A 14,782-nucleotide genomic window follows, 5' to 3' on the forward strand; every position below is an offset into this window, starting at 1 on the left:
GGCCTTTCCTTGTACCAACCCCATGAGATCTCCATATTGTCTCCCAACTTTCGAGTCCTGTCAGTCACTGAACTACAGCCACCCCAGTCAGTATTCCCAGTAACATTAGCAGTTTCTCTTCCTGCCCCAGGCAGGAACCCCTGGACTCTGCACCTAAAACAAACTATAATTGGGTCTGAAAAACCCTTGGGCCTGAGTCACCGTCTTACTGTCCTCCCTCCATTACCAGGTGGCACAGCCAACTTGGGCTTAGCAGGTCCTGGAGGCAGCAGCTATGGAGGGACCGGTGCCCCATCATCAGGCCAGAGCTGGGAGAACGCCCTGCCTCCACCTCATTGGGCCACACAGGTCTGGACTATGCAAGGGTTTGTAAACAACTCTTAAGATGACCCCAACAACGGCTCCCACATCAGGGCTTTGGGGAGGGGTAGGGGGGTTCGTGGGTTCAGGGAAGGCCAGAAAAACTCCTGACAGCTGTCTTATTCCTGTCACCAGGCTCCAGTCCCTCCACGCAGATACTTTCTGTTCAGCGCAGTAGCACACAGGTGCTTAACGAATGGGAAATACTTTATATTATCAGCTACCTCATTTAGCAGAAGAAGAAAACTAAGGCCCAGCAAGGAAAGTAGTTGCTCCCTGGCACTCAGCTGGCCTGGGTCGAATCCAGGCTCAGGTCCTGGGTTAGGTGAGTGGAGAATGGCCACTTTTGGTAGGGGGTCCTTTCTCTCTGTGACAGGAGCCCTGTGAAACTGGGGAATCAGCTCTGGGTTTTCTTCCTGGTCCTAAATGGGCTCTCCCATCTCTGAACTCTGAGCAACCCTCTACCAGGAATAGCAAGGCCAAAGTAATCGTTAATGAGTGTTTATTGTTAATAAAACCATAGTACATTTACAATAAGTGACAACATCAATATATAGTTACAATATCATACAATATTACAGCAATAAAATAACGCCTATTCCTTTGTACATCCAGCTCAAGCAGCTAGTTGAAAATATTTTCCAGAATTGCAAGTCCCCGGGGGCTTTTCAGGGTGACTAAAGTGACACTGCCTGAAGTGCCCAGAGCTTTTGGTGAATAAATAGTTTCTAAGGTGAGGCCAGACAGCTGAAGAAGGCTACACCCAGAGCTAGCTGTCCAGAACGCTCCCCCAGTGTCTGGTCCATAAATGTAAGTGTCCAGGCCTGATGCTGCATCTCCGCCCCAGGAGAGCCTACAGATGTCAGGGCAGGTAAAAGAGGGGAAGCAGAAGTTCCCTTTCTCCCAGCCCTTCCCTTCTCCCAATGCCCCGTCCCTCAGCTCCCTCAGACCCACAGTTCCCAGTGAGAAGTGTGGGTCCCGCTCCCCGGTCAGAATTAAAGGACTCTTCCACTTGAGAGATTTGACCAGAGGAGACATTTAGGGTTCTGCTTAGTGAACCCACAGAGGCAGCCTACATCTATGCCTGTGGTTTCAGAATCCACCCCTTTACGTTAGCCCCTAAAACCAGCAGCAACAACAAAAGCTGAGGCCACCAGGCACCTGTTGCTCAGACTGAATGCTCTGAAGGTGTCAGCTGGAGAACATCCTTCTACCACTAACTGAGCAAGCTGGCGGTCCCCAAGGGAGGCCCTCTCGGTTCAGACACCAAAGTGACCCTCTGTGCAGGGATCCCCGGCCCACATCAAACCTTTCAAAGGCATGGCCTTGAGGAATAAGTTTAGGGATTTGGGCAGCCTTTCCAACATGACATTGAAGAAAAAGACTAGCTTTTGAATGAAATGGCCAGGGGCCCAGAGTCTACATTCTATACATTCATAAGGATGCCCATGAGTCCCAGTTGGGAAAGTCTGAGCTTACTGAGGGCCAGGGAGTGGGGATGGTAGAGCAGAGGTGAATCGGGGTGAGCTGCTGACCTCCAGGACAGAACGGGCATACAGGGGTGAGTACACAGCAGCCCTCAAGGTGCAAACGGGTTGAGGGTGGGGCTGTCCAGTGACAGGTGGGCTCAAGGCACAGCTGCCTGCCCAAGGACAGAGCGACACCAGAGGATGATTGTGGAAGGAGGGGGAAACAGCCCTGTCAGCCTCGCTCCAGGAGGACCTACAACCAGCCCTCGCCCAGTGGGGCCCTGGTGCGGCCATAGGCCCTAGCTACACGCTGGTCCAGATGTCCTCAGAAGCACCTGCTTGCAGCCTTTCCCACCCCTGTGATGTCTAGAGCTCTGGCCCAGAGAGGGCTGGGCGTGCCCTCCAGCTGTGCCCCCAGCTGCCTCACACCCGGGAGGTGATGTAAACAGAGTGCACGCGTTCGGCCAGGGTGCTCTGCAGGTGTTGCAGTGGGTCCAGGCCCTGTACTTTGCTGCTGCGGCCATAGATGAGCTGGCGGAAGGAGTCCTGCTCGAGCAGGGCCTTCATGTGCTTGAGGAAGAAGCCCTCGCAGAACAGGGCCAGTTCTGGGGCATTATGGATCTGTGGAGGCAGGGAGAAGAGGTGAGACCCACAGCCCCAGATAGTACTTATGGGGCAAGGCCCTGCTTAAGCCTCGGCCTGGGGAAGGCAAGGGGGACAGCGTGTTGAATGGCAGTCATCCCCATAGTTTTGGAAGCTCTCTTACTAAGGGCAGGGGCAGGGACGGTCCACCACTGGGTGTCCAGCATCTAGCACACAAGCATTCACGTGGTCGCTGCTCAATAACTATTTGAATTCAACAGGTACCGAGCACCCGCTCTCGGCCAGGTGCTGGGCACCAGGTTCTGAGGTCAAGGTCTCGGCAATGCTCTTACAGCTGATGCTCTAGTTCAGGGGAGATGGAGAAGCCAAGGAATCAAACAAGCAAGGCAACCACAGGCTGTAAGGAAATAGGAGCAGGTGACCTGTGGGAGGCCCCGGAGGCCTGGGGAAGCCAGCTATTGTGAGGAGGGGCCGGGTCCCAAAGAGTCCTGGAGTAGGAACAGGCTGAGAAAGAGACGGGCTGTGTGGCCGGGTGAACGGAGAGGGGGCGTCGGAAAGGGAGATGCGGACGGGATCCGAGGGGCCTTGTAAAGCATGATAAGGGGTTGGATTTCATTTAGTCTGCAAGCAGTGGAGAACATGTGAGGGTTTAAGGAGAGGAGTGACATGGTTTTAACACTTTTCAAAGAGGCCTGCGGATTACAGAATGAAAGCCAAGAAGTGGTCTGAGCTGAGGTCGGAGCAGTGGGGGGCAGAAGTGGAGAGACTGCTGCTGTGTTTCAGGTAGAGGGCCTCGATGTGGGGGATTTTTTAAAAAAAAAAATCAAATCTAACTCCTAAGTTTTGAGTCTGAGCAGCTGAGCAGATGACCATGCCATTTACTAATGGGGAAGATTAAAGAGGGCAGGTTTAAGAGAAAATCAGGTAAGAACCTGTAGAATGGGTTTGACTCAGCCCCGGGGCCCACAGTGGCACAGCTGGAATGTGAACTGGGATCTAGGTAAGGCTCATCTCCCAAGCTGTACCCCAGGCTCCAGCAGGAATTACTAACCCTCCTTCCTTCCCTACACTGCCCTTTAAAGCTGCCCAGCCACCTGCATTTCCTAGCCTGGGTAGAGAAGAGTATGTGTTTTTGCAGGTGGACATCCTGGATGTCCTCACCTTGGCATACTTGTAGGTGTTCACGGCGCTGTCCACGCTGAGGGTCTGGGAGCATAAGATCTCGCAGTGCCTCTGCAGGGCATCCAGCTGGAACAGGCTGGCAGCCGACAGCAGCTAGTGGAGAGGCAGAAGTGGCTTTGGGTATGCAGGGCCAGGCCTGGGGCCCAGGCATCATAGAACAGAAAGCGGCTTCATGCTGTGTGCCCTGCTTCTTCTCAGCCTTAGGGCGCCGCCCACATCAGCAGGTTGAGTCTGATGGCCTTGATTTATTTCTGCTCTAGGTCAGCTAGGTATTTGCTGGGACACCCAGGAGGCACAGGATGGGCGACAGATGCTAGCTGGAATCTCTGACCTCAAGAGTTCTTCAACTATAAGCTACACCCTTCATCGACACCAGTGGTCCCCAACCTTTTTGGCACCAGGGACTGGTGCTCCCATGAGAATCCAATGCCTGAGGAACTGAGATGCAGCTGAGGTGGTGATGCTAGTGCTGGGCAGCGGCTGCAAATACAGATGGAGCTCCACTGGCTCACCCGCCGCTCACCTCTGGCTGTGCGGCCCAGTTCCTAACAGGCCACGGACCGGTATCGGTCCGTGGCCTGGGAATTGAGGAACACTGGTCTACACGACCTTCTAGCCACGTGCTCGGCCAGCAGTGGTTCTGTTTTCTAAGCTGTGAGGAGGTGAGGGGGAGGCCCAGCCGCCTGCAGATACTCCCGGGCCTCCCATCCCCACCGGCGAGTCCCTTTCTAACCCCTGGGTGTGGCCCAGGAGGTCAGGCTTGGTGGCTGCACAATTCTCCAGTCTCTCAGAATAGCCCTTGCTGTCACACACAGAGAAAGGACCAGCAAGGAGATTTTTTTTTTTTAAATCAAATCTAACTCCTAAGGTTTGAGTCTGAGCAGCTGAGCAGATGACCATGCCATTTACTAATGGGGAAGATTAAAGAGGACAGGGAGGCCACCTTCCTCCCCTCCTCAGCTCTCCGAATGCTGAGAGAGGGGTTGAGAGCTGCAGGTGTCTCCGGCTGGAGAGGCACAGGCATGGAGTGCATGGAGAGACATGGACAGGTGGGCACCAGGCCCCCAGGGCCGAGCGAACCGGCCGGCTCCTCACCTCCAGGATGTCGGCGGTGGGGATGTCCATGGATTCCGTCCCTCCGTGGTACAGATACTGCATCATCATCTGCATTGGGAAGAGGCCCCGTGTGAACACCAGATAGACCCACAGTGCCATAGTCCTCACTCGGCTTCCAGAATGCCACTCCAGCTGCTCCCCGCGGGGACCCCAGCCACGCCCTCTAGTCCTCTGCGTGTTGATGTCTGCAGATCCTCCAACGCTCGCTCACGCTGAGACTGAAATGTCTGTGTTTTCCATGGAATGCAACCTCTACAAGTCAGCCCCCAAATCTTCTCTCCTCACTTGCTGTGTGTACGACCAGCTTCCTTCTGTGGAGCGGTTTCTCTTTGTCCCTCATGGCAGCCCACGAGCCCAGGGGGAAAAGCTGCTATTCACAGCTGGGAAAATTGCGACCCAAGGAGGGAGGCTGCTGTGGCTCAAGTCACCCAGGTCCCTGACTCCCACACCCGAGCCCTTCCAGCACCCCAGGCACCACACTGCTCATTCTTCCTTTTACCTAAATTCTAAATATGGGGCCAGGAGGGAGGGATGTGGGGCTCCGAGGGGCCAACAGTCTAACCGGCTGCCCTCAGCAGCCAGCCTCAGCTTTCCAGTCCGTGCCAGGACTGCACGTGGAGGCAAGAGCCACATGCTGACTCCCTCCTGGATTCACTCCCTTGGGAAGACAGCAGAGCTCGTGGGGGTCTGGGCCACAGGTCACCTGGCTGACTGGCCCAGTCTCATGTGGGGCTCTTGGGATCAGAGGATCCTGGGATATCAAACGAGGGGCCCAGGAGGGGAGAACTACGTTCAGTTCCGCTGAGGTCTAAGTTGCAAACTCTGTCATCACGCTGGAGCCTGGGGAGGTTCCCAGTTGAAAAAAGAAAAATATCCTCTGGTTGGCTGAAGAAACAGCCCCAGCAAGGAGCTGGCATGTGTGTCAGTAAACATGGCTTCAGCCGGCACAGTCAGGCTCTGTTAGGACAACGCCTCCAGGCTGGAAGAGGCACCAGAGGGTCTAGGAGGAGCCCCAACTCGGTGGGGAAGAGCAGGGAGGAGGCCTGGCCAGGCTGTCTTGGGCCCAGACCAGTCCTGGGATACATCGGACCCTCCCCACTGGAGTTCCTATGGCGATCTTACAATTACATGCATGTGTCTGTCTGTCCCTTCAGGTGGTGTGCACCTCCGGTGGGCTCATGGCTGGGTTCCTCCGCCATCCCCCCGGCCGCCTCCCCGCACATGCTGGGCAGAGCACCAGCAGGACAGCTGTGGACTATGAGGGCAAAGCCCCTGGCCCAAGTTTGGGAATGGAGCAGGTGGGTAGGTGAGATCTCCCAGGATTCTTTGCTAAGGGATAGCCTCAGGGTAGCCTCTCAGCCAGAGGGGCTTCAGGGGTGTGGGCTGGGAAACAGGCAATGGCAGCCTGCAGCTTCCCTTCCTGGCCTGAAGGCAGCCTCCTGCTGTATTTGGAGAGCTGGTTTTGGCAAGTCCCAGCCATCTGTGGTGTCCTGAGGTCACTTGAATGCTTATGAGTCCACAGAAGTCAGACCAGAATTGCTCCCTTGGAGCCTTGCTGTGGGAGCTGGGTGGCTGGCAGGCAGAGGTAGATTAATTTTGTACAGCCTGGCACTCCCCAGGGAGGACTGGGTCATCTGCTTTGTGGGGCTGGGGCTGGGGCTGGGGTCTGGGGGCTGCTCTCGGAAAGACCCCAGGCAGGATCAGCTGCTGTCCCTTTCCCGTCCTCCCAGCGCTCCCCCCACCACACCTACCACACGATTTCACAAGCCTGCCTCCTGAGGGTGGGGTCCCTGTCCTGTTTACTGCTGTCTGCACAGCACCCATAAATGACTAAATGCTCAATAGATGACCAAGGGAACGAAGAGGGACGAAGCCATTTTAGACGGTGGCTTCTTGGGCTTCTGGGAGACTCTGTGATCTCTCTCCTATGCAGGACCAGGTCCTGGACCCACACACCAGTTGCTTCTCGACATCTGTCTCAGCACCTACGGGTCACCCCCACAGCCTAGAACCCCCACACAGCCTAGAGACCTGTAGTTGCCACTTTCCAGAAAGGAGCTCTCAGCCGGGGCTCGGCTGAGATCCCAGCCTGTCTCTTCCTCCAGACCTCAGCAGCCAGCCTCCCGAGTTTCCATTATGCAAACTCTGATGTTCTCCAAAGCTTAGCGGTCAGAAGGCCTGACCTTATCTTCCACAACCAGGATGGGGTCCCCGTGGCTTTTTCTGCTTAGCCAGTATGGCTGGGGTCTGACGCTTGGGAGGGGTGACGTGGCCAGCACGAGCGCTTCTCAAACTGTGTGTGCATACCACCCACCTGGGGTCTTGTTAACATGTGGGAGGTCAGGGGTGGGGCCTGAGGTTCTGCATTTCCCAAAGGTGCTCAGACAATCTCCATGCTGGTGGGAGCGAGGGCTCACAGTGTGTGTGGGGTGTGCCTGTCCTTACATGTCTGTCTGCCTGGACCCCTTGTCCAGTGGTTAAAGCTCAGGACCTGTGAGACAGGCTCTGAAGCTTCAACCCCACAATGGACTGGCTACCTGTGCCTGAGAAGAACCTGGACACTCCAACCTGACCACTGATTCAGCAGAACACAGAAGGCGCTGGGGATGGAGTGGAAGATTATGACAGACTCGCAGCTGCCTCCTCCCCTGCCCAAATGGACAGAGCCAAGGCCGGGCTCCTGGGGGAGGGGGCATCCCCCCAAAAAGCATGTGACCCCGAGATCCGCACACCTGGAAAATGTGGTACTTCATGTCGCTGATCTCGATGGTTTTGCTGCTGTTGCCATCTTGTTCTGATTTGTTGGTCATCAGCGTCTTGAACCTGGAACGGAGAGGTGAAACACGGCCGGTTTTGAACGTGACTTTTACTTCATCACTGGGCACTGATGGAACCAGCCCTCATTCGACCGGTCACCGAGAGATGGAACATTTTAAAAATTACTGTCACATGCCTATAATCCCCAATGAGTGACATTTTAAATCACCCTGGGCTAACGGCTGGCCCTGCTGTTTCATATGAATGACCATTCACACCTGTGGCCAGAAAACTGACCTTTCATTCCAGAATATTTATGTTTCTTAATCAAGAGCAATAATTTGACCAGTAAGAACATAACCTCAGTGCTCTCTTGGTGAACTCTGGTCCCATCCTTATTGTCCCTGTCCCTCTGCCTTACATCCCCTGTAGGGTGGGGGGTAGGGGGGTCTGTTGCTATGCGACACACTCTGAGGGGAAGAGACGGCAGGGGCAGCCCCAGCCCAAGGCTCTTCTCCAGCATGCCTGTCACTTCGTATCTGAAAGAAGCTGCGCTCGCTCCTGGGGGCTGGCACTTGGTTAGCCGAGGCTGCCTACCTGTTAGAAGCTGTCACCAACAGGACTTTATGTGCATAAAACAGCTTTCCTTCCACTAGGAAGGTCACATCCGACATCTCCTTGTTGTTCAAAAAGTGAGGATCTGTGCCAAAAGGGAAGAGAGACAAGAAATGACGGAGGAGCCCACCTCCGGGGGTGTGGGGGGGTGGGGGTGCGGGGGTGGGATGCAAAGGTGGAGAATAGAGAAACTGAGGCCAGGGCCTTGGCACCTGGAAACGAGGAAAGGAAAACAAAGATGAGAGAGAGAGAGAGAGAAATAGAAGAGAGGGGAAGGAGATCTGGCAAGTCCGGGTGGAGAGCGGCTGGGGGGCGGAGGACAGGCCTTCACCTAGTCTGGCCGGCAGGGTCTTCCGGATCTCTGGAATGCTGGGTATGGGGCTGCTGCCATAGCAGCGTGTGAAGATAGCAGCCAGCTGCTGGATGACAGAGTCGTTCTGTTGGGGGAGAGGCGGAGAGAGGCCCTGTTAGCGCGCCCGCCCGCCCTGGCTGTCTGTTTGCCGCTGAAGATATGTCAGGCTGATTTCAAAAGTCCAGGCCAGGATTAGAGCAGCCGCTCTTTTGTTCCCCCTGGATCTGGCTTGGCCAGAGATGCCTGTTCCTTCGTCACTGATTCTCTAAATTGCTTTTTTGGCCAGCCTCCAGCCCAGACAAATCCACGGCCTCTGCCCCCTGCAGCCAGGCAGTGCAAGTCTGGGTGTGGGGTGGGTGTCCACCTGCGTCCGTGAGTGTGGAGGGTGTCCCGTGTCTGTCTGCCTGTGTGTCAGTCTGCATGTCTGTCCTGTGGCCTGGGTCAGGTCTCTGGAACCGGGTTCTTGAGCTTGGGGTGGGGACCTGCCTGATGACACTCACCTTGCTGGTCTTGAGGATGTTGAACATGAGCTGCAAGCCTTCGGTCACCAGCTCCTCGTTGTACTCCTCCTCCTTGATGGAGCCGAAATCCCGCAGGAGGCTCTGCACCACCGAGTACCGCGACTGGGAGAAGGAGGTCCTCAGGGACTCAATCCAGACGTGCAGCTTCCAGGGGACACCTGAGCCGGGAAGGGGACAGGCCGGCAATCATTCCCCTCGGCAGAATACTCCCCAAATAGGCCCCGGAGCCCACCCCATGCCAACCCCCTTTTCTGGCAGGCTCAGGATGAGCCTGATGTCTGCGGAGCTGAGAGCACTCCCTCCCTGTCCCATCCGGGGCCAAGCCCCATTCTTGCATGCTGAACACCCACGCAGGATAGCCACGTAAGGAGACCATTCCTTCCCCGACAGAGGTCAGAGGGGGTTCCAGGTCCTCGTCAGATGAGGTGGAGGAATGGCTCCGGCCCAAGTGCAGGGAGCCCTGGCTCCGAAAATCTACAGCTCAGTCTGGGGCCCCAGTGGCCCCACTGCTGGTTAGGCTCTGGAATTATTTACTGGGGAAGATCTATTAATTATTAAACAGTGGCCAGGTGGACATGGATGTCCAAAAATCGTGTAGGACACGTGGGCCCCACACCTGTTTACCTGTCTAGAAGCCTGAAATGAACCCTGTCTTATCACACAGGGCTTTTACTAGCGCCCAGGTTACTGGTCTGTTAGTGCACATCCAGTGGCACTTAATTGCTGTTTACCAGCTCCCTGGAGTGTGTCAGTGGGGCCACAGAGTAATTCAAAACTACTATGGGAAGGTCATGACAAAAACTAGTCATCTTCTTGGTAATTAGAGAGTTGTTAGTATCGCTCCATCACTGTCACTGTGTATTTAAAAAAAAGGAACAATAGCATTCCCCTGGGACACAACAATGCAGGTGGGTTGCTGACTGCAGGTGGGAGCGATATAGCCCATTTTACAGCGAAGAACACTGAGGCTGACTGTGAGAATGCCGTGTGGCCTCCTGTTCTCTTAGCCCAGTGCTGAGCGTTTGTGTCTTATGGTCCCCACAATAATGACAGTACTGCCATCTTGCACTGAGTGCTCTCGGTGAGCCAGCTCTGGGGCCCTGTGCTTCATGTGATGACATCACATCCTTAGACAAGGATCATCAGCGCCAGCAAATGTGGCACAGCCGGGATCTCACCCAGGTCTGCCTGCCTGCCTGACCAGCCTCCCTGGAGAAGTCTGTAGACCCAAAGAGTGAAAAAGGTTGGCTGAGGGACAGAAGAGCATCTAGTTGACCAGAAATGACTCCTAGTGCTAAAGACCCTCCCAGTAATACACTTTCCAGGGCGGTGACCGGGGCGGGGGCAGTAACGCTCCAGCCAGAGAGGGTGGAGGGTCTGAGGGCAAGGGCTGGGGTGATGAGCTCGAGGTGATGAGGACTGTCAGGCTCAGGACATCTTCCTGTCCCGGCCATCTGCCACCATGGCCCTGGCAGCCCCTGGCTTGCTGAGGAGCAGCAGAATGTGTGCGTGCACACGCGTGCCCCGTGGCCTCACCCAGTGACCGCAGCTCCATGGTGATGTCCACATAGCCATGCTCTGCGCTGTAGTACATGGCCTCCTGCAGGGCCTTCGTGCGGGTCCGGCTCAGCCTCACGGGTCCCTCACTGCCGCTGCCCTGGCTGGATGTGTCACTTTCCTCCACGCCCTCAGCCAGGATCTCCTCCAGGGACAGCACGTCTGCCTTGGCTTGCTGTGGCTGCGTCAGGAGCTTCCTAAGGACATTCCTGTGGGGCAAGGGATGAAGGAGGGTGATGCCTGAGGTCCTTACCGTGGACAGTGCCTACCGAGCTGCCTTCCAGAGCCCTGTGGCCCAGGTGGCCTGCTCTGGCATACCTGTGGTCACAAGTGCTCAGGGTCTTCCCCTCCCAGGTAGGCTGGGCCAGGGGTCCCTGCTCCTCCCATCCCCAGACACCTGGGAGAGGCAGTGGTGGGGAGGGGGGGAAAGGTTTGCTGGTGACCCTTCCCCTCTGCCATTTTGGTACTGCTGAGAAGTCCTGGGCTCTGGGGCCAAGCGGGCTGTCCTGACTGTGTGATCTCAGACAGGTTGTTCCATCTTTCTGTGCCCTGCTCGTCATCTGTAGAACAAGGTGTGTCAGACCACCCTCTTCCGGAGTTAATGTGAAGCCAATGTGACGGCATGGAATGCAGAACCTGACACACAGCAGTCCTCTGAAACAGCAGCCAGCCTTACACAGATAAGAGTGTCTGAGACACAGCACATGCTATGCTCACCTCCTTCCATTAATAAGAATAATGTGAAGTGAAGACGAATGTTATATAAAATTCATTCATATATACGAATGTGTAGAATTTTAGACTTGACAGAGTATGTTACCATGCACTGCTGCACTTAACCCTGTGAGGTCTCATGAACATCGCCATTTATAAGCGATAAATACATCTTGCTTAAGGTCACGCTGGTCAGGAGTGCAAACCCAGGACTTCTGGGTCCAAGCCTTAGGCTCATCTGTCACATCCTATGGCTAGGGACTCTGGGATGGCTGCAGCATGGGCAGACCCAAAGGTCATCTGAGGACTGAACCTCCTCCCAGCAGCCCTGCTGGCCCTCTCCACACTCCCCTCCCCACTCCATGATAGAGGCCAGGCTGTGCCAGGCAGCCAAGCTCATGGCCCAGAGACCCCTTGGAGGGCTAGGGTCATTCCCGAGGGGTATGAGCTAGCAAAACCTGTAGCTTTGCTAGCTCAACGAGTGCAGAGCACCTAGTTAGTGCCGTGCACTGGTATGTGAAGGTGAGCAGCCACCATGCCTGTCCCAAAGATCCTATGTTCCGGAGAGAGAGTGAGAAGCAGGTGGGGGACAGGCAATCTCCACGCAGGGAGAAGAAGCCGCAGTGGGGGGAACGCGGGGTGCTGGGTAGGGTAGAGAGGCCGCGACGTGCACGATGGCAGCTGAGGGCGAGGGCGATGGTAGCGCAGGTAAGTGAGTGTGGGGGCAGGGTCAGCAGAAGGTGTAGAGGAAAAGCATTTGGGGGAGGGGCCACAGCAAGGGCACCGGCTGGCTTTGAGAAGTGTTCAGAACAGGAAGTAAGCATCAGCCTGCCCTTCTCTGCCTTCTAATCACCTTCTCTCGGTCTCTCTCTGCTCCCCCAGAGCTGCCTGATGGCTCTGGTCTCAGCCTGCTGCTGCCCCATCAGACCCCTGGCAGCCTTGGCCCCCACAACGCAAGGCCCACCATCTGCTCCCAGAGTGAGATGTGATTTCCTGCAGAGCTGTCAGGAGGCGTTTCGTGGCCGAGCCATATGCTGCGTGGAAGCACCTGGAGCCACGGGGCCCTGGAGAACCACCACTGGGCATGAAGGGACGTGGCCCTGAGGGAGGCCCCGGGCGGGTGCAGGGCAGAGGGTCTTCTGGGATATGGGGGGCCTGCCTTGGGCATCAGGAGCCCCAGGCTCCAATCCCTGGTCTGCTAAGTGATCCGCCACCCAGTGTCTCCAGGCCCTCCAACTTCTGGGGCCCCTGTGCTGTTAGGGGGCCTTGGTCTCCTTTCTAGCGGGCTTGCACGTTGCACCCACCCCCCCAACAGTGTCTAGAAAGATTTCCTGGCCAAGCTGTCTGCTCCTCACTGGGGAGTCAAGGCTCTTGAGGCCTATTTTGTGTCCCCACATCACAGGGGGCAGGAGCCCTGGTTCGGTACCTGTGGCCGTGGGCAGCAGAGTGGCTGAAGCAGTTCATATCCTCGTGGAGGGAGGTGGCCATGCCATTGGCTTCGAGCATGCTGAGGAGGGGGTCAGCTCCTCGGCTCAGCAACAAGCTGACCAGCTCGTAGTTCCCTGAAAGACAAAGTGGATTGAGGATGTCCCCATCATCCACATCACTGCCCCTCTGCTGGGACCTCCCTGGGTGTCGAGCTCAGCAGAGACACTGATGGATGAAGTAAGGGAGCCACCCAGGGGGTCCAGGAGGGGTTTCAGGGCTCACCGCAGGGGTCCATGTGTGAGGCCCAATGTCTAGCTACAAGCCCACCCAGGGCGGGTGACAAAATGGGGCAGGGCAGGTGAAGCCTTAGGGCAGTTGGGGAGCCGTTGCTGGACAGGGCAGTACTTATACCTACCAGCTGCAGAGGCGAGCTGCAGAGGCGTCTCTGCATAGCTGTCGTCACCACCATTCACTGCTGAGCCCTCCACGTGGGCACCGGCATCCAGCAGCAACTGTCAGGGCACAGGGGAGGACACTTAAGAATCGGGGGAGTGTCTGGGGCGTGTATGGCGGGAGTCTTTGGGGGACAGACCTTTCATTCCCTACAGGCATGTCACCAAGACCCGTTACACCCAGGCAGTCAGGGAACCAGAATTTTAGAACTATAGGTAACCCTCAGGGCTCCAAGTTTCTAGAATCTTCACCTCTACTCTTCTGGCCTTGGACCAAGCCCTTAAACTGTGGAGACCTCTGAGCTGTTTCTACAGTGACCTTCCTAAGAACTCATGCTGATGAGTAGAATAGAAAGTATCACCCCTCCACTCCACCAGGAGAAACAGGCTCTGGGGGGCAGCAGAGGTGGTGGCGAAGGCTGAGTACCAGTGCTGGCCACCGACCAGGGAGTGACCTGGGGCGGGCACCTCAACTCACCAAACCTTGGTCTTCTCATCTGGAAATGCGGAGAGGCCTGCCTTGCAGCATTGCTGGGGATTAAGTGAAATGCTGCTCAGCTCTCCAGAGGGGCTCAATAACTAGTGACTTTTAGGGTGCTCATCAGAGGTTCAGTAAGCTCCCCATGGCTGGGAGGTGGTAAGGCTGCAGCATGCCCCTGCTTTCCAGGATACCAGGTGGCCTCTCCCCCTGCTGGCAAGGGCAGTCCTCGTCAGGGGACACAGATACCAAGCAGTTCCAGCTGAGCCGGCCTGCCTTTGCCTTGGGGCGGGGGTGGTGTCTGCAACCACTCGGCCAGGTGACTTTCGGCACTGTCTCACTTTTCCTGACCGGCTGGGAGGGAGCCACTTTCCATCATTCCTAGGTTCCTGTGGGCCAAACCCTCCTCAGAGCCTGTGCTTGGCAGTCTCGTTGAAACTCCACCAGTCTCTCACCTAGAGACCAGGTGTGGGGGGTCCAGGCTAACCTCTCAGCCTCCAGTGAGCAGAAAGCAGGGGATGTTGTCAGCTAGAGACCACTGTCAGTCAGAAACTGGTCATGGCACCACCGCCTGAGGCAATGTGCCAAGGCAGCAGAGGTGGAGGACTGCACATCGGGACGAAACTGGGCGCCAGTCCAGGCAAGTCTGGGGCACAGCCCTGCAGACCAGTCTGGGCTAGGTTAGAACCTTGCTCAGGTTTTTAGGAGGGTAGTAACCAAAAAGCAGGCAGATGTGGCCGTCAGCCTGGAAACCACCACTTACTGAGGCCCTACTACAGGCCAGGGCTGTGATGACAATGGTGAATAAGCTGGATATGACCCCTACAATCTAACGGACAGCAGGGCATTATATGAACTCCTGAGAAGGACTGCCAAATCCTCTAGACCCTGGTGGCCTACAGAGCAAAGGAGTCTGGGAATCAAGTGGCAGTGTGGCTGGTGCCCCAGCTGGGGTTGAATACTGCTCTGCCCACAGCTTCCACTTCTAGCCTGAACCCCATTCTCACACCAGTCACAGTTACCTGGGTCAAGATGGGCAACAATGTGGCTTAGCTTGACAGGTGAGCTGTGCCAATCCGAGTCCTCTCTCAGGAACTGGGGAAATGGTAAACTAAGCTTGTTTGGGGAAGAGGCAGAACTGGAGGGACGCCATGATATAGAGCCAGCTCTGTGGGAGT

General features: G+C 56.1%; 1 protein-coding gene across 1 annotated transcript in view; it reads right to left on the minus strand.

Moving 5' to 3' along the window:
- Nucleotides 1–2,107: 2,107 nt before the first annotated feature.
- The window catches only part of ABTB2 (ankyrin repeat and BTB domain containing 2), a 166,251-nt gene continuing 153,576 nt past the window's right edge, over nt 2,108–14,782 (minus strand). Inside the window, exons 8-17 of the mRNA XM_039866735.1 lie at nt 13,090–13,186; nt 12,673–12,808; nt 10,512–10,741; nt 8,955–9,133; nt 8,434–8,539; nt 8,085–8,187; nt 7,463–7,553; nt 4,710–4,778; nt 3,594–3,707; nt 2,108–2,450 (exon numbers count right to left, since the gene is read on the minus strand). Of these exons, the coding sequence (XP_039722669.1) occupies nt 2,253–2,450; nt 3,594–3,707; nt 4,710–4,778; nt 7,463–7,553; nt 8,085–8,187; nt 8,434–8,539; nt 8,955–9,133; nt 10,512–10,741; nt 12,673–12,808; nt 13,090–13,186 (1,323 nt within the window). The 3' untranslated portion in view covers nt 2,108–2,252. The remainder of the gene's footprint in view (nt 2,451–3,593; nt 3,708–4,709; nt 4,779–7,462; nt 7,554–8,084; nt 8,188–8,433; nt 8,540–8,954; nt 9,134–10,511; nt 10,742–12,672; nt 12,809–13,089; nt 13,187–14,782) is intronic.

The sequence above is a fragment of the Pteropus medius genome, unplaced genomic scaffold (genome assembly GCF_902729225.1).
Source record: "Pteropus medius unplaced genomic scaffold, Ma_sr-lr_union100, whole genome shotgun sequence".
Taxonomy (NCBI): Eukaryota; Metazoa; Chordata; class Mammalia; order Chiroptera; family Pteropodidae; genus Pteropus; species Pteropus medius.